Source organism: Arvicanthis niloticus, unplaced genomic scaffold (genome assembly GCF_011762505.2).
Source record: "Arvicanthis niloticus isolate mArvNil1 unplaced genomic scaffold, mArvNil1.pat.X pat_scaffold_605_arrow_ctg1, whole genome shotgun sequence".
NCBI lineage: Eukaryota > Metazoa > Chordata > Mammalia > Rodentia > Muridae > Arvicanthis > Arvicanthis niloticus.
The window spans coordinates 1-19,160 of NW_023046225.1; the positions used below are offsets into that span (position 1 = coordinate 1).

The 19,160-nt window shown below is 43.1% G+C and overlaps 1 protein-coding gene across 2 annotated transcripts; it reads right to left on the minus strand.

Annotated features, from left to right (window-relative positions):
• Positions 1 to 4: 4 nt before the first annotated feature.
• On the minus strand, positions 5 to 12,753 carry LOC117702246 (protocadherin-7-like). 2 transcript variants are annotated; one of them, XM_034493483.2, is made up of 2 exons: positions 8,495 to 12,753; positions 5 to 127 (listed from the first exon to the last, which is right to left on the minus strand). In XM_034493483.2, exons 1-2 carry the CDS (start codon positions 11,666 to 11,668, stop codon positions 113 to 115), a joined length of 3,189 nt encoding a protein of 1,062 aa, XP_034349374.1. In that variant the 5' UTR covers positions 11,669 to 12,753; the 3' UTR covers positions 5 to 112. The 2 variants fall into 2 exon arrangements, with proteins under 2 accessions (XP_034349374.1, XP_034349373.1); XM_034493482.2 differs by lacking the exon at positions 5 to 127 and having other exon boundaries at positions 8,314 to 12,753.
• Between the last annotated feature and the right edge of the window lie 6,407 nt (positions 12,754 to 19,160).

Consider the following 19,160-nt stretch of genomic DNA (forward strand, 5'->3'; position numbering starts at 1 on the left):
TAAGCTGAGTTCCATCATTCATGAAAAGTCTGCTGCTTGCTTCATCGCAGAAATAATGAAGGTGCTTTGTTTCCCCCAGTCTGTTCTGAAGAACAAATAAGCAAACATGTATCTACTGTCTAGTGCTCTGAAAATTAAAAGGCACAATGAAAATGTAAATGACTATCTTTTTTTATGTCTGGTTAGCATTATATTAATTTCATGAAGGTAGGAACTTTATACTCTATACCCAGAACTGGTAGCAATATTGCACATGCTAAAAGAGAAAGAAAAATCTTTTTAAAATGAATCAAATCCCATTAATTGAATAGGATGCTAATATAACCATAGTCCTCCTTGGATTTTCTAAAACAGAATTGATTACTGTCCTTTTTGTTTAAAATAAAATATCCAAATACTAAGTTATACAGAGCAATGGATGGCTTTATCTCCCTCAGTACACAGACACCCATTTATGTTAAGTTCTAGCAATTACAATAAAGTCTGCAAAAGTGTCTCCAAAATAACATTGGGGACCAAGAAGCTGAAGAAAGTAGGAAATCTTTAGTCACTGGGCACTTGGAAAACTAAACAAGCAAAACCAGCTAAAGTAGCAAAGACCTGGTATGAGCTTTTCAGAAAGCTTGCTGTCACTAAAGGCTGCCACAAGTAGGATGTGCTCGGACCTTCTCATTCGCATGAGTGGAACCTAAAATCCTGGAGCATGATAGTGAGTTTTTACTTTGGTTTTATTAAATCTTTCTTACTGTACCAGTAAACATCTGTAAACTTCTATTCAACAGTACTGAGCATGATAAAGAATGATTCTCCAACTACCCCCAATCTATCTCATGCTAAGACATATTCTTTATCTAGGACCCAAGAGCAGAAATGCTCATTTGGATACAGACACAACTAAAAGAATAACTGCACAAAGAACTGTCTATATATTTGTTCACACACCACACACACACACACACACACACACACACACACACTACCCAAGCACTATGTCATAACTTCCTATTTTGTGATAGAAATTGGATATGTCAAACCATTCCTCAAGAGCATGCCACAGGCTGAGTTGCAAATACTGACTGAGGGCTCTTCTCTGTAAACCTTTTTAGTAATGCTACCCATGGTCAGCCACTTCACAGTCCACCCATTACAACTCCTAGACTTTGTTCTATCACTTTTTATAAGTTGGTATGGTTTGTTGCAAAATCTACATTGTAAGTTTATTGAGCTTTGTTGTTGTTGGTTTTTTTTTCCCTTTGAGATGAAGAAATAGGCATTCGAGAGAAGCTGAACAGAGTCTAGGTTCCTCTCCAGACTCTTAGCCTCAGTCTTGTCTTTGAAACAAACTGAGAGGCAAACGATAATTAAGTTTTTTATTCAGGAATTTCACTACCAGCTCAATGATACTTCAGAAAATGGCCCTTTTGCAAGATCAGATAAACAGCTAATGGTATAAAAACGCTTAAGTACGTTAGGGATTTGTATGGGCTCCAGAAGTTCCCAGCGCTTCAGACTTCTGTGTTGTTCCAATACTCTTCATTATTTGTTAAAAAGCCATTAGACTGACAATTATTTACACACACATGATGAAATAAAATAAAACAAAACCTGGGAAGTGAGGAACTCTTATCTTGGGAACATGGAGAAAATGATAATGGGGTGGGGCAGACAGTGCAACAAATAATTATAAAAGAATCAGACCATGTACATACAACACATAAACGTACAATATCACAAATAAATGCACAGATATACAAACGTGGAGCACAGGTAGAAAGGTTGCTCAGAGGGTGCCAACTTACCTAGACCATGACTCTTACAACTAACACCACTCATTTAAGGTCTCAACCAATGAAATTTAATTCTTAGAACTGTAAGGTTATATTACCTGACATCAGACATAACTGCCTCCCTATAAATGTAGTCCACAAAATCGGTAGGTATATATGCCTTCTGAATTTGTCTTCGGTGACTTTGGTAAATCTAACTAAATTTTAAAATTCTTAATGAATTTATCATCAACAACAAACACCTCTTGAAAATCCTATAGGTTTGTTTATTTCAAGATTAAGAAAAATTTAAGCCATTGCAGTGTCTGTGATAGATGCAGGAAGTCACAGACCAGTACGTTTTATTAAAGTGCTTTAATATTCATGAGTGAGTAAAAACACAAATGTGCATAGTGACATTCAGAATTGTAACACAGATTTGGCAAAAAAAAAAAAACTGTCTGCCTAGCTGGAAGAAGTTGTGATCACATGACACAGAAAAACACTGATCAGTTTACGGTTTTATTTGAAATCAGTATTTAGTGTACTGTTGATGAAGATGTAAGAAACTGAATTTCCCTTTGTTTACGCAAAGCCAAAATCTTTGAGTTATTATTATTTAAAATACGTTTTGGGTTCTTTTTCCCTAATCCTTTTCCTGTCAAGTGTTAATGGTTGCTAGCCATCTCTTTGAGAGCAGAACGGTAGACATCTGTGAATAATACATGCCTGTATTAATACCTGCCTCTTTGGTCCTTAACTTGCTTTCAAACTATTTATTTTCCTTAAATAGGGAAGAAAAAGCTTGAAAATAAAATGCACAACAAGGGTAACAAACAGTGATTGGCTGACACCCCCACGGCCAAGGGCAGGCTCCAGCAGGTGTCGGAGTAGCAAGGTGATCACAGAGTGTGGGTCAAAATGGAGCAGTCATATTAGAGTGGAATTCAGCAAACACCGTAATGTATGGATGTAGACGCATCTGAAAGAAGGAAAATAAAGATTTATGTAGGTTTAAAATAAAAACATGATGTAGAAAATCTCCCTAAACCCTTATACTTGACCACAATGCTTGATACAGAGGGTCTGAAAACAGATAAAAGTTTTAATCGCAAATTATAGATTTATGAATAATAAATATGCTGGGGGGTGGGGGGGACTGACTTGTCAGTAGGAACCCAACATCAGAGGAGCCTTAATGGTTCTGTTGTTTGTACACAGCATTAGAGCTCAATACAAACACCACTAAATTCCTGAAAATAAACCTTTCTTCCGCCCTTAAAACATTATTCACCAGAAGTGATAATTAAGATTAGTTTTAGTGGTTTCAGCTCAGCTTTTTTTTGTATGTGATTTCTCCCACTAACTAGTGCTAAATAAGCACCGTGCAGTGTGCATGACACAGACTCTGCTTTAGACACGAGTTTAAGGGCTTTAAAAATAAAAAAAATAATAATAATTAAAAAGGAAACTTAACGTAGATTCACTGGCACAGCTTTTATTCTTTCTATAGAGCCACAGATAATGAATGACTGGGCAGCCATAGTCTAGAATAGTCTGTGTTTGAGTGTAAACAAGGTTTGACTACACTGACTGCACAATGTTCACTTATCATGGTCCCTTGCAATGAGGGTAATGGATATTCCAGTTGATTCTATGACAAAATCAATGCTAAGAGCCATTGAAAATTAGTAAATTTTACACTTTACATATGATTCTTATGCATATTGACATTGATTAACAACAACAAAACACCTTATTTTTTCTAACCAAAAAAAAAAAAAAAGTCTCACTCTTCTGTGAAACTTGCTAAGTAAACAAACTGGGAGGAAAAGAAAAGCAATTGTGTCATGGTATGTTTAGGATAATGGTTACACATCAAGTAATCTAGAAACCAAAGCGGTTATCAGTTTGGTTAAAAAGGCAAACGATTAGTTCAATAAGAATCTGCAAAACTTATCATGTATGATACTGAGAATATTTTCATTATTTTCAAATAAAATGCCTTTATAGTGAGATATGCAAAAGATATCCATGGCAAGAGACTTATGGCTGGGCCTTATTACTGTGCTTAATTTCAAATACTGTCAATTATGTTTTTTGAGTCTATGCTAATACAAACCACATCAACTCTGTTTCATGTACAATCATCAATTGTTACCTTTCATGAGATAAAAATTATGAATTTTTACTAAAATCAGTAAGTTTTAAATTTTTAATTTCACAAAAGTCCTAAAGTTGAGGCCAAAATTATGCTATTTTTTTTTAAAAGGTCTATTTTTATAGTCAAATACAATAGCAAAGACATAAGTAAACTGGAAACAGATTTTTGCCACGGCAACATTCTACACAGAGAAACTTACTGAGATTCAAAGGATGTTTTGCCTCTAAAAGTGGTTAAATGAGGATACTTGGCCTCTGGTCTATGTCATATCTCCAATAACTTTGTGAACATAATCAACATTTTTATGCCAGATTCTTAGTTTCCTCTTATATAAATAAAGAATTGTTAAGGTGGTACCTTTTCATTCTAAATTGTGATGACTCTCACAATTTTAGGTATAAGCAATAAGCCGGTGACTAGTTTGCTTTACACATCAGTGTATGAACATCAGTACATGATAAAGCACTAATGGCCACACAGTTGCTCCACAAGAATGTGTACTTGAGTGCAAAAAAAGGAGAAAGCTCATAACACATAGAAATTGTGAAAACTTTGGAGATTTGTATCATTAATCACTCATATCAACTAATCATTAAGTGATTCATTTGTTTGATGTAATTTTGGAGGGACCATTTGACTTGTTCTATATGAACTTCCCTTTAAAGTTGCATGTCAACTGTAGATCACATAACTGAGTGAACATTTCCATATGCCTTACACATTCAAAAACCCAGGTAATATTGCTCAGCAGATGTCCCTCCCCTATTAGTTATGAGGTTCCTGCCCAGAATACTAGGCCAAAGGTAAAAGAAATATATGCATATTCACTAGGTTTCATGAAAGAGACCTTGGTTAAAACCAGGTGAACCACCTTGCGAATGTTCTCCTGGAGAATTAATCAGGATGCTGTGTGGAGCTGACATCACTTTGCAGATAAATGACTGCTGAATATGTTGTACTGATGCACAAGCAGGTGATGCTTAAGTTTCATAAAATGGAACACTCTGATACTAACAGAAAAGGTACCCATTTGCTTCCAGAATCAGTCATCTTTTTATAAAGTTCACTTGTTGTATTTTAATTAAGTGTATAATGAACATTGACCAAAATTTTATTAATTAAGGAGAGCATTATTTAGACTAAATCATGAGTACCTTACCGAAGGGAAACTGTCAGTGGAGTTAACAAGATTTTTTTTTTCCCTGAGTACATTGTGACCAGCTCAAAGTGAATTTCAAAATAAATGTTTATTCAAGCCTAATTACAAAAATCACCTTATGTTTCATTTATGAAATACTATAAATATTTTATGTATAAAGTCATTATCTTTTTAAAAAGCCTACCAAATGATAAACTCAATAGGATTTGAGAATAGCTGGAGAACTGAAACTCTATATTTGCAGTTTGTTGATTGTTGTAATTTTTGAAAGTTTTATTGAAATTATTCAGCACAAATTTAAAAAAACAAGTGGAATGCATTTCCTTTCTCTCTCTCTCTTTTTTTCCTTTTTAAATAAATCAGATGTACGGTTGTGCCTTTACAGCACAAGATTACAAGTCACCAAGTTTGCCAAGCAACTAAGGAACTAAATGCAAGAGAGACAATCTCAGAAGAGCTGGGATGAGCTTCACTCTGCTCAATATAAACATCAGGTATTGGATGGCAATGGCTTTTGTTTTGCAATGCAAAGGTTTGAACTATGAAAGGCTAGGTAGGTTCTACCCTCAATTTTCCAATGTGTGAATTTAAGAAATAACTTTATCCACTATCCAACACACATCTAGAGTTTGTCTAAGTATTAACAGTTGCCTGGAGTATCTCTAGAGCCTGTGAAACCAACCCAAAAAGGAAGGAGAGGAGGAAAAAGAGTGTAAGTTCTATTTATAAACTTTCATTTCGGGGGAGGTGTTGACTTACTACAATATAGTCCCTAATACCACATAAGAGGAACACAACTCTCATGCAGAAAAGACTGAAAGAACTGTCACTTCCATTTTATCAGAATAAAGGAGTATCCTAAGATAGTTCAGAGAAAATTATAAATAAAATGAAGACATTCTAGCAAATGAAATTTCACATTTTAAATGAATTCCTAAGAAATTTAAACAGTACAAGTCTCAAGTTCAATAAATTGAAAGAAGTCAAGTCTCAACTTTTAGATAAATTCATCTTTCAAAGAGGGAAACAGCAAAATCTTGTGTGCCGATAAACAAAGTTTAATGAAAGCAAGCACGGCTTCATTCTATGAACATTAAATCTTTCAAGTAGAAATAGACAAGTAGCTATGTATGATCCAAACAAAAATCTAGGCAAAGTGAACTGTATTCCTGTCAGATGGTGCAGAATGTAACTTTGAAATGGATCTCGTGTCCCCTGAGAACAATATTGAGCAGATGAAGCTATCAATTACTATCATTAATTACATTAGGGGGAATGTGTTTCATTTGCCTTTATTTTATTGTAGGTCAGCTATTTGCTTGTGGTTAAAACTTTATACATCTTTGGAATACCTAATGGCACGCAAGTTTTCCAAAGTCACCTTTGACAAGCTGAGTGACTCCTTCCCCTCGCCCTGTGGCTTTCCTTTTTTTGGTAAATGTACTTTGCTCAACTGAAAGACAAGTACCGTGCATTAGTTAATTTATGAGCATATCTCTTTGCTTTTCAAATGGCATGCCAGTTGTCTTGACATTAAGTGTTTTTAAAATTCAAGAATATAGATAGCACTGCCCCACCAAATGAGTCAAATTCAGCTTTAGTGAAAACACAATACTCATGTTTGCACACAAGGTTTGTAAATTTGCCATTTTATATACCCATTTAAAAGCATAAAGTTAAGAAATTTAGAATGGAAATGTCACTGTCATAGGGCAAAAATCACTTATTAGCATGGTAACGAGGATGTAAATAGCCCGTATAAAGCCATCTGCACATTATGTTGTACTGATGTTATCATTTTCTAAGGAAATTCCAAGACCTCAGGTGCATATAAATATATGGAATATAGTGTTGTATGCGAATAGTATGAAAAAATGATGTATGCTTCATTAGAGTCTTTCTTATTTTCAAAACTGATGAAGAGATTAAACACCAGGCCAAAACACATTGCTTTCAACTCCAGGTAAAGCAAAAACACAACAGAAATAAACTCTCCACATTATCAAATAGTGGTTTCAAATAAATAAATAATTCAAGCTTACATGAATCCAAAGATCTATTTTCAAAAGCTATTTCATACACAGTAGTTCAAACCTATATCTTTTTTACTGCTTTTAATAGAATATTTTTAAAAGTTTATAACTTCTGCTTCTTCCGATCCAAAATCTATACTATAAAATAAATGCTATATATACAAAATATTTTAATATTTAAAAATGATAAAAATTATGAAATATTAGTATTTATTCTCCATAACCTATTAAATGAGACTATGTAACAACTTTCTCCTTTACCTCAATTCTCCTCAGATGACACATTCTACAAAACATATCTGGCAGAAAAACACCATATTACAATATTTAACAAGTCATAAATGTAATTCCTCAGGTCAGTTTTTATAGTAGAACACATGATGCATTTTTTGCAGTGTTCTGGCCAAAAAGGATTTATTTGCTGTGTGACAAACTTGGTGGGCATAAAAAGTAAACTTCTGCATAATACATACCACACAAGCAAACTATAACAATAAATCAGATATAGTCGGAATTTCCCCTCAGGCATATATATATATATATATATATATATATATATATATATATATATATATATATAGCTGTTTTTCACATTTTACCAGCAAACAGCTATGTCAAATAACACACAAAAGTAACGCACATAATTTTTCTTTCTTTCTAGTAATTCCCCCAAACATCCACAAATATATTCTACTAAGTGCAACTTAATTTTGTTTACAAGCTTTGGAATATTGAGTACGAAGAATTCAGGTGCTGATTGCATATCCACATAGGAGACTAATCATTATGAATAAATGTTGTTATAGATACAAAGTATTAAAAATGCAATTATGCATGACACTTGCTTATCATTAAGTACTTTCAAGCCACTATTTTCATCCAATCAAATGACTATGGCAAGATTTCAAGATTTTTGCCTTGGCTCTGCATTTCTATGAATCAGTGTCTGCTGACTTGTAAAATCTGGCATGACTCATGACATAGTTAAACTTTTCAGTGCCCAATTAGAATGGGCACGAGTTGTAACTCTAGAAAATTTTCACTTAGAACTCTCCCAAACAGATATACATATTTACTCTGCAAACATAAGATATACTATGAATTAAGGCTGTCAAGTGCTAGGAGAAGCACAAAACACTACCTTTCCCTTAGACACCACGTAAACCTATGGTCAAGTTTGCAATAAAACAGGAACACATCTCTATCCTATAAGGCCTCTGGTACATCAATGGCATATAAATGCACATCAATCTCCTAGTTTTCAAACTAGAAGGTCCCTTATAAAGGAAAGACACAGCCTCATAGCAGCTGTTCTGTTTCTGGGTGATCAGCCCTCTCTGGGATATGTGAACACATCTGGAATATATCTTACCTGTTTGCTGTACTTGTTACTGGTTTGACAGCTGTACTCAGAGCAGTGATCTGATCCAATTGAAATGTTGTCTCCTGCTCCCACAAATGTGTTGGCTGGTGGTAGATCTTGTACAGCTTGGTGTTTTTTCCCTGCAGTTGGTGACTGGGGGTGAAGCTGGACAGTAGGCAATGGGGAACTGGATTTGTAATGCCTTGCCAGGTCGGGACTGCCAGGCCCACCATTAACAGATCGGTATCGGCCCATGCTTGGGCTGTCTGACAGCTTCTCATTGACACTATCATACCTCTGTCCATTTGGTTTAGAAGCTTCGACAGTGACGATACTGCTGTAGAGTGGCTGCTTAGATTTTTTGTTTTTCTTGTCCTTTTTAGGCTTTTTAGATTTGTCGTGCTGCTGGGGTGTAAAAAAGTCCTTCATGGTCTTTCTACCAGCTTCGTAGCCATTTTTACTTTTGGACCTGCAGTACCTTGCCATCATGACAATTAAAATGATCAGAATCACTGTCATAATGCCAGCAACCACCCCAATGACAATACTGAGTCTCTGTTTGCTAATTTCATAGCTTGGGTCACCAGCTATATCCTGGGTGAGTGGGGTATGCAAACTTCGGACTATCTGAGAGTCAATCACAGTTGAATTGGAAACACTTTCATTGACAAATACATGCACCAAAGTCGTAGTGGACTGGGAAGGCTGGCCACTGTCATTCACTTGCACAACCAGCCTGTGCAAGCCATAATGCTTTTGGGTGAGTTTTCCCACTAAGGAAACCACACCACTGGTGGAATCAATCTCAAACAGCTTGAAAGGATTCCCTCCCACAATGCTGTAGTTCAAGTCTGCATTGATGCCATCATCACTGTCAGTTGCCAACACTGTAGCTACTACTGTCCTGACATTACTTGAAGGTGGCAGCAACGTGTAGGAAATGTTTCTGGGAAGGGTAACTGTGGGAGCGTTGTCATTTTCATCCATCACAAAGAGAGAGACGGTGGCTGTGGCCGACCTGGGAGGATCTCCCCCATCCACAGCCTTCACTCTGAAAGTGTATGTAGTCTGATGTTCCCTGTCAAAAGACATTGTGGAGTAAATGGTCCCTGTGTCATTTTCAATAGAAAAAATGTTACTGTTCTCCTCTATGTACAGGCTCATCTCTGCATTCCGTCCCTTGTCAGCATCCATCACGGTGACCATACCCACAGGGCTGTTGGGTTGCAAGTTTTCCTTCACATAAAAGGTAAAGACATCCTGCATAAACTTAGGGTCATTGTCATTTTTATCAGCCACCTGTACAATCACCGTGGTGCTGCCTTGCAGCACAGGAATGCCTTTGTCTTTGGCATTAACTTTAAACTCATACCTGTCAGTCTGCTCCCGGTCCAGTACTGTATTGACCAGGATGTCCCCAGAATCGGGATCGATGGCAAAAGTCCCCATCACTGAAGAGTCCAGCGAGTAGGCGATCTCTGCATTCTTCCCGCTGTCAGCGTCTGTCGCCAGCACCGTGGCTACCCTCTCACCAGGAATGTTGTTCTCTGGAAAGTAAACCTCAACCACAGACTGGCCAAAGACTGGAGGGTTGTCATTGGTGTCTCCCACCTTGACCACCAAGGAATTGTTGCTGGAGAGGCTGGGGCTACCGGAGTCCACAGCTACTATGACCACGTTGAACTCTCGGGTGGTCTCATAGTCCAGTGGGGCCGATGTGTGCAGGAAGTACTTTTTCTTGTTCTGATCGCCCTCTGTGTCGCTGGCTGGCTTAAGCTGGAAAGGCACATCTCCGACTACGGTACAGGTGACTACTCCGTTCTCGCCTTGGTCTCGGTCGGACACCTGTACCAGGGCGATGGGGGTGTCCACCAGGACGTCTTCGGCCACGTTGGCCACCCCGTCCTTAAGCGGGATGCGCCCTATCTTGCGGATTTCGATGGAGGGAACGTTATCGTTCTCGTCTTTGATGTTGAGAACCACGGTGGCCTTATCGGTCTTGGGGGGCTGCCCGCGGTCACGGGCCATTACTGTGAATCTCAACTGGTTCACTTCCTCGCGGTCGATACGGTGTAAGACACTGAGCCAGCCCGACGTTTCATCCAGGCGTAGTAGCCGTCTCACCGACTCGGTGGCAGCCCCAAATACATATTCGATCTGTCCATTGACCCCTACGTCCAAATCGGTGGCACGCAACTGTAGGATGGGGGTGCCCGGAGCGCTGTTCTCAGCCAGGTCAGCCTCATACACGCTCTTCTCGAAGCGGGGACTGTTGTCATTCACGTCGGTGATAAGCACCCGCAAGATGGCCTGCGAGGATCGAGGTGGGTCGCCCCCATCCCGCACTCGGAGGGTCAGCTCATAGGAATCTCTCTGTTCCCGGTCCAGCGCCCCCTTCACTATGAGCTGCGGTTGCTTCTCGCCGTCTGGAGTGTCTGCCACCTGCAGCTCGAACACACTGCTTCGGCCACTGGGGCTAGTCCCGCCGCCACCCTCAGGCGCGTCCAGCCGCCGCTTGGAGCCTCCGGAGCCGCCGCCGCTCGCGCTGTTCCCGCCGCCCCCTGGGTAGGGGGCGCTGTCCGCCGGCCCCAAGCGCCTTCCCTCGCCGCTGCCACTGCCACCCCCGGGCTCCTGGAGCAGCTCGTAGCGCTCGATGCCATTGCGACCAAAGTCACGATCCGTGGCCGTGGGCAGCAGGTAGAGCGTTCCTACAGGCCGGTTCTCCTCCACCGTGAGCGTGAGTACCGGCGACGGGAAGGTGGGCGTGTTATCGTTGATGTCCAGCACGATGACCCGACCCTCAAACAGGTCCACCCAGCTCTGCGAGGGCCCTATCACCGACACCTCGAAGTCCAGGAAACATTCGTTCTCGTCGAAGATCATCTGACATTGGGGAAGCTTCTCTCGGTCGATGCGCCGCTCGCTGGTGCTCAGCTCGCCGGTGAGGTTGTCAATCTTCAGATACTCAGAGCCAGACTCAAGGCTGAAAGTCACCTCGCCGGAGCCGGTCACGATGCCCAGGTCCGAGGCCACATTGCCGATCCGCACGTCGGCGGGGCCCTCCTCAGCCAGCCGGTACCGGAGCAGCTGCTTGGCCGTGGCCAGGCTGAAGCAGAGTGGCAGAAGGAGACAACAGCCCAAGCACCAGCCGCGCGCCCATCCCGTGGTTCGCATCCTCAGCATCTTCTCTTGCTGCTGCTGCTACTGCTCCTTCTAACCACAACCCCCCTCGACACCCCCCTCCTTCGGGGCTGGCCGCCTGCCCTCCCCTCGGTCCTCCTCTCCGGGAAAGGAAGAAACGAGAGGGAGGGGAGGGAGGGGGCCAGAGTAGCGCGTAGAGTCGGCCGATGGGGGGGGGGGGGGCAGCTATAGATGGTTCTTTTTTTTTCTCCTCCTGCTTCTTCCGAAAGTTATTGTTTCATAATTCATGCAATGGGTGCTAATCGCCCGCTCGCCGACCACCGTTTACTCGCAGTACTCACAGTTCACGGGACACTGCGCGCCACGGGCTCGGTGCCCCCACAAAGTCATCCCCGCAGCGGGATTATCCTGAGATCCAGTCCCCAAGCCCTGGGAAGGGGCCGGAACCGCTTCTGCAAGACGGCGGCGGAGCCTGGTAGAGGACTGGAGCAAACCTGCAGCCTTCCCCGCCTGACAGCAGTGCTAGTCCTTACAGCTACTCGAGTTAAGTCCAATTCACGTTCCAGTCCCTCACTCTAGACCCAGGCTCTGTTTAGGCTCGGGAGGTCCAGACAAACGTGAGCCGCTTCCTGCTCCAGGCTCTGGGGCGAGCAACAAGCCAGTCTTAACTCTGACTCCTCTTAAGCAGCCGGGAAGCCACTCAATGTATCTTAAATGAAAATTTTCACGGCAGGTCGCTTCGGGCAAGGTGCAGAGAAGATGCCTCGCGTCACAGCTCAGTCCGCGACCGGGTGCTCTCGGCGCGCCAAAGAGCAGCCCGAGCCATCTTCAGAGACGCCCAGAGTCGGTCGCTTCTCACCCCGGAGAGCTCGGGTTTCTCTTTTTTTCTTAACAACTCTGCGCAAGGTCATTAGTCACGAAGCCGCCGCCTGAAACCGCAGCAACCATTCGCCCGCGGGGGCGAGAGCCGAACCGTGCGCACCGCGCGGTGCCCAAGTTTGGATTCTCAGCCGCAGAGTCCGTGCCTTCCCTCACCTGCATTCGGCCCGCGTGTTGGAGCAGTGGGATCTGCAGCGCTGTGCGCGATTCAGGGAGGAGATTGCAGCCTCTCTCTCTCCCCGCTCTCTCTCGATCCCTCCCCTCCCTCCCTCCTTCTCTTTCTCTCCTCCCTCCTCTTCTTTCTCCTCCCTCCTCTCCTTTCCCCTTTCCCCCCTCGCTCACTCTCTCTCCTGCACAGTCTCTCAGCTTCTTCCAGTCTCAATGCAGGGAACTGGAGCTGAACTTGATCCCTTTGCAGTTTAAAGGTGAGCAAGCCTGGCTCCGAGCATCCGCGACATTGGCCCGGTGAAAGCTCACGACCGGGCACTCCTAACGGCAATTAACAAAGATGCCCAATTCTGTCCGGATTTCCAAAGAAAAGCCAAAGGCACTGAGGCGGGGGTGGAGGGGGAGGTGGAGTCAAACAGAGCTGCCAAGTAGCTTAAAAAAAAAAATCTAGTTTGCCAAAGGGAGAAAAAGTGCCAGTCGGCTGTTGTCTCGGAAGTGCCCTGGCGCGGCGGGTGAATTCCGCAGTTGTCTCGTCCGCTTTCGCGTCTAGCAGAGTCTGGTGCGCGCGCTCCCGCCGCCTCTCCGGCTGTGGCCGTTCCGAGACACTGACTCGCTACGGGGAAGCTCCTACTCTCGCTACCCCGTAGCCGGAAACCCGCAAGTTTGTATAAAGTGATGGTTGCATCGGGAAGCCCGCGGGCTCCGGACTCAGACTTGTCCCCGAATTAGCGCCGGTGGTATCCGAAACTACACAGTTAGGGAGAACCAGGGAGGAGGGCCCAGGGAAGGGAGGCGGGAGGAAGGACCAGCCAGCCGCGGCGCTCACGGAAGCCAGGCTCCGGTGCGTGGGACCGACTGAGGACTGCCCAATCTCAGCCCCTATAAGCCAAAGTCTAGTCTTCCTAGGCAGTTTGGGTGGGGGTGGGGATGATTGCCCCCCACCCCTCCAGGGCTGCTAGATTTCCCTTTGACTAAACCCGGCTGCGTGGGTAAGAGCTGAAGTAAGGGTGTTAGTACACCTTCATCCCACCTCTACTCTCAGACAATGCCCCCCACACCCGCCCAACTCCCACCCGCAACGTGTCTTCTTTTCGCAATTTAGCATCTGGGTTAGTGAACTGCTACTGGTAGGCTGAGGAGGACGTCTGAGTTCCGAAATGCAAGCTTGTGTTCTGCAAAACCACGACAGGCTGCAGTAGTGAAGAGAGATCATCAAACTCCAGAGAGAGCCAGAGAGGATCCTTTTTTGGAGCACAGACTTTGGAGGTCTGGGTTGGGGACGGGAGAATGCCTGGCTTTGTTTAAATTCTTGGAATTCCTGTCATCCGGCTCTCGCTGGGGATAGACCGAGTGTGCACGCGCCTGGGGAATAAGACACACGCTAGAAGCCTGGATGTTATTTTCTGTGCAGAGCCTGCAGCTTTTAGTAACTGGCAAAGTGTAGCGTCACCTATCTGGATATAAGGGAAATAAACTTTAATGGCAACTTTGTGTACCGAGTATGCTTAACGTCTTTTCTCTCCTCTTTGACTTTGTGCCTCGTGATCCTCCCTGCCGTTCCCTGGCGTGAGGCTTCCCCGGTTCTCACTCATGACCACCGCAGTCTGCCAAGTCAGATCCCAGGGCTGCTGGGTTTTTTTTTTTTTTCCCGAACTGAAGCCCACTTCTCATTTATTTCATACTGTCGAAGGAAAGACCCTCTACCGAAAGATTAAAAAAGACGAAAGAAGTAGTTGCTATTTGGGTAGAGTCCTTACTATCTCGAAAAATGTTGCTGGGAATTTAAGGGCCCCTTTAAAGACAAATTTACACCCCTCCTCCCCCGATCCAAAGCTCACAGAATCAATTTTACTCGCTGTGAGACGAGAGTGAGGAAGCAGAATGATTTAAATAAGTCAAATACCAATAAAGTCTAGGAGCGAAGGAAGCGCGCGGTTGTTTGGAGGAGCGCAGCGAAAAGGAGTGTGTTTGGGGGGGCGGGGGAGCGGCAGTGGTTTTCAAGCTCTCCCGGGAGGGGCGGGGGGTGGAAGCGCAGAGGACCGAGCCCTGAGTAGTAAGTGCCAGGAGCTGGCGAATATTTCCCTGTCCCATAAAGCAGCATCTTTCCGGGAGGGGTGGCTCCTCCTCCTCCTCGGAGAGAACGGCCATCCCCGTAACCCTCTGGCCGCCACCACCAGAGCTCTTAGCTCTGTATCTGCAGCATCAGCGAGAAAAGCCTGGCGCGCAGGCTCAGTGCGCACCGCCGCAGTCTAAAGGAGGGGGCTGGCGCCGCAGCGCCTCAGCGGCCGACGAAGTGGCAGTAACGCGGTGTCCCCTTTACATTTGGAAGAATAGAGGTTTATCTGAATGCCTGCTTTCTCCCGATCCAGACTGGAATGGGAAGGGGGGACGTCACCTCCACTGCGAGGCTTTGCGCCGTGCATTCCGATGCGTGGCGGTGTGGCACACTGCACTCACTGCACTCGTCGCCTTACTAGAATTTTGCAAACTTCAGCCACTCGCGTGGGCAGAAAGACATTATGCACTCCCTCTTCCCTTGCCAGACCATAAACTTGAATAACCCTCCTCTGCCTCTTCTGCATTTTCCCGCCGCTCTTGACAAGGGTGGAGGGAGGGACGGCGTGGTCTACTCTTGCCTAGAGTTTGTATGTATTTCTTCCATGATGACTAGGGGAAGAGGGGGCATGTATTTCTTCCACGATGAACAGGGGTGCAGCGCGTCCTTCACAGTGGAGTGGTTTCCTCTGAGAGAGGGAGGTAACCTCCTCCCGCCCTCCCCACTTATCCCCACCGACTCTGCCGCGGAGCCAAGCCAGCGTGGGAAATGGGTCCGACGTGTACTGCATGGAGAGCAGCACGGCCAGGCTGCTCTTGGGCCAAGAAACCTTGCTCTGCTCCCTCCCCCACCACTCGCCAGCTCCGACCTTTTCGCCAGAGCAGCCAAGAAGTGGCAGCTCCTTTGCCCCCCAGAGTGGTTCCTGTGGACGGAATGGAATGGGCGGGAAGAGGGCAAAGGGGGGTAAAGGGGGTGACACTCTCCTAGCGCCCTTGCGGCGGCCGCTACTCTCAATCCTCTTCCGCCCCCCTGTCTGGGCACTGACACCCTCGCTCCAGCCTCCAGCCGGTGCTCAGGGTGAATGAAGGCGAGCAGCAGTCCCCCCACCCCCGCCCCATTTCCGCAGTCTTAGAGCCAGTGTCACAAGTGCTCAGCAATTTCATTAAATGGAACCCAGGGACTTAATCCTCCCTGTAGCCCAGCTCACCAGGGGAATGTGATATCCGGATTCTCTCCCACCCACAGACCCCACCCGGTCTCTCAGACCCGAGGCCGCTTTTATCGTCTCAACCTGAGAGGCAAGGTTCACCAGGAAATGGGATCAAAAAGTGTAACCGGCTGCAAGAAATTAAAGAGGTTGCAGTTGCTTCTGCCGCCGCCGCGGCTTCTCTGGCAGGCAAAACAGAAAAGGAGTAGTGTTCTAAAGACTGCCTTGATCAGTAACGGGACGTCAACATTTGGAGGAAGCAAAACGTTTTAGAGAATATTGAAACGTTGACGATGCACATTTCTTTTCTTTGTTATTTAAAAGGAAATGCTCCGTGATACGCATACATATGAAACAAAGCAGACATGAAAATGAAATTAAGTAAAATCTAGCTACCCCATGCTAATATATGTTAAAGAAAATCCGGATTGTTCTTCTTTGCCAAACGTCGTCCTCCAAACTTAACAGTTCAAGTACTTTTCAGTTAAGGATGTCGGTGACAGAGCGGGGTGTGGAGAGGGGATAGTGTTTGGGGTCCCTTAGGAGGCTTAAGACTTTTTTTAAAAAAAGAAGACTGGCAAAAAGTAAGGACAACAAAGTTTGTAGTGAGGCTAAGAAGCAAATGCCATCGGCAGGGTTTCAGGGTCGGGAGTCTTTCGTTTATAATAGACGCTCTATTATTCACAAGAATACGAGAAAAAAGGTTAAATACAGTAAACATGATAGTCAGACCTGGAGAGAAATATAAAGCAGTAAGTACAAGGGAAAGGGAGAAAGTGACTCAAGAACTCCACCAAGGGACAAACAGAGGAAATGACACCCAACATCTCCAAATGCAGTGACCTTTCATCCTTAAAGAAAGGTTCTCTTCCAGGCCCTCCTTCTTCTTTAGGTGCGGATACATGCAGTGCCTAGGTGATCAACAAGTTCCCTAACTACAGTATTTATAAACACTTCCCTATTAAGTAAATACTTTTAAACAGCAGACGAAACAATTTGTAAATGTCTAGTACCAAAAAAAAAAAATAATAATACCAAAAAGCAAAAACGACAATGATTGTTCTTGGGTAGAGACTTTTGGCTACATTTTTTTTTTTTCAGCTTGAACTACTAAAGTGTGGTAGACTGAAGTGGTTGAATAATTCATTGCGATAACAGCCTTTTGATGGACATTAAAACTCAGCAATTTAAATAAGGAAACCACAGACTTCCTTTTAGGCAGGTAGCAACTGCTTCCATCAGTGGTTACTTAATTGGTCTCTAGCCAAGAAATAACATCTTCTAACCTATTTAAATCTTGTGTGTAAGCTATATATTACAGAAGTAAAAAGAACACAAGTTAGATGCTGCACTAAACGGATTCTCACAGCCTATTGGCTAACTGTAAAACACAGAAACAAGGCTGGTGTGATAGCTAGGTTTTCGAAGGTTAAAAAAATCCTTGCAGATAAAATTTAGTTATATAAGCATTAACTCATAAACTATGTGATTTTTATATTTCATTAGAATGCTTTAAAATAATTTAAGAAGCTTGATAGAAAAGATTTTCACTTTAAAATTGGCAAAGGTTTATGGTTGGTTGTTTTTCCATTTATACAGTTTTAATTTGCCAAAATATTCATTCTACACGGTTTCCAACTTATGTGTCACATTAAAAAGGTCCAACTAATTACACTGAGAGAGACATTGCGCCTTATTTACAACAATTTATGGGATATTTCAAATTTATTATTTTTTCACATATTGTCAACAATCTTAAGTATTTTGAGATTTTGTATTAATACTTAATACTTAAGTATTAAGAGATTTTGCCAAATTTAGGCAAGTGTTTGGGGAAAGACTTTTGGCAGTTTAAAAGCAGTGCATTCTACTGATCATCACTTGAAGCTACTGTCAATAACTACGGTAAATTTGAATGTACCAGTGCAATCTGCATGATGGACTGGACACATGTACTATCTTTTCATTATGGAGGCAGGATATATCAAAGGTAACTGTAAGCAATTACACTGATGAAATATATATATATATATATATATATATATATATATATATATATATGTGTGTGTGTGTGTGTGTGTGTGTATACACACATATATATGAACATATTCATATACATATATACATATATAAAACATCTGATGGGGAAAGAGGATCTCATTATAATAGCCCAAGTAAGTAAAGGTTGCATTAAAACAGATGACCATGCTCATACAAGAAACTATTGAAAATTATTAATTACCTGTAAAATGTTAACTGCATTTTTTTTCTTTTTTTTATTAGATATTTTATTTACACTTCAGATGGCATCCCCTTTCTCCATTCCCCCCCAGCCCCCCTTAGGAAATCCCTATCCCATGCCCCCTTTTCCTTTTTCCATTTATACATTTTTTAAAAATAATGTTAATCATAGGCTTTATAAGTTTGGAATTGTTCAATCAGAGGTATAACCCACTGACCAACCTGAATATAACATCTATCTTTGACTGGTGGAGATACTTGAACCTCTGCCTCCCTGTCTCTCCCCTCTTTCTCTCTTTCTTCACCTAGCTTCTCCTCTCTTTCTTCTTCTTCTCTTCTTACTCCTTTTCTTCCTCTCAGTACTCCTCCTACCTTAGCTCCTCCTACACATCACCCTTCCTGTTAAAATGAAACTTTTCTCTCAAAATACAATTAGAACATAATTACGCCAATTTGTACCAGTGAGGTACAAGATAGTCCTAATACCCAGTCCGTCCTTTTGTTGAATAACCAGCTCCTCTGTCATCTATTCTAACTAAAACATGTAGTTCTGAACCTGGCTTTAGGATGAATGTCAGCTGACAACCATCCACTCAAGTCTTTTCTCTTAAGGTCAATAGCTATATGTTTTCAACCCCATCAGAAATCCAGAATGACTGAGTTGACTATAATTGTGGGAAGCACACATCATAGTTTCTAAAACTTAGCCAATTTATAGAGACCTCTGAACACCTGGACACTCCCTCTACTTCAAAACGTTGGAGCATCTGTTCTTCTGCCTTCTGGCCCAGGATCATCTGACAGACCTTAGTGCTGCAGAATTATTAAGGGCTGATTACTCTGTCTAGGCAGATATAATCAGTCGACTATTCTGCAAGTGTGTCCTTTTCTGGACAGTAATTTGTCTGTAGAAGGAAAGTGGCAATTCTTGCCTAGTGGCTGTCTCACCACAACTGGAGTAACTCCAAGGATGCTCAATTTCT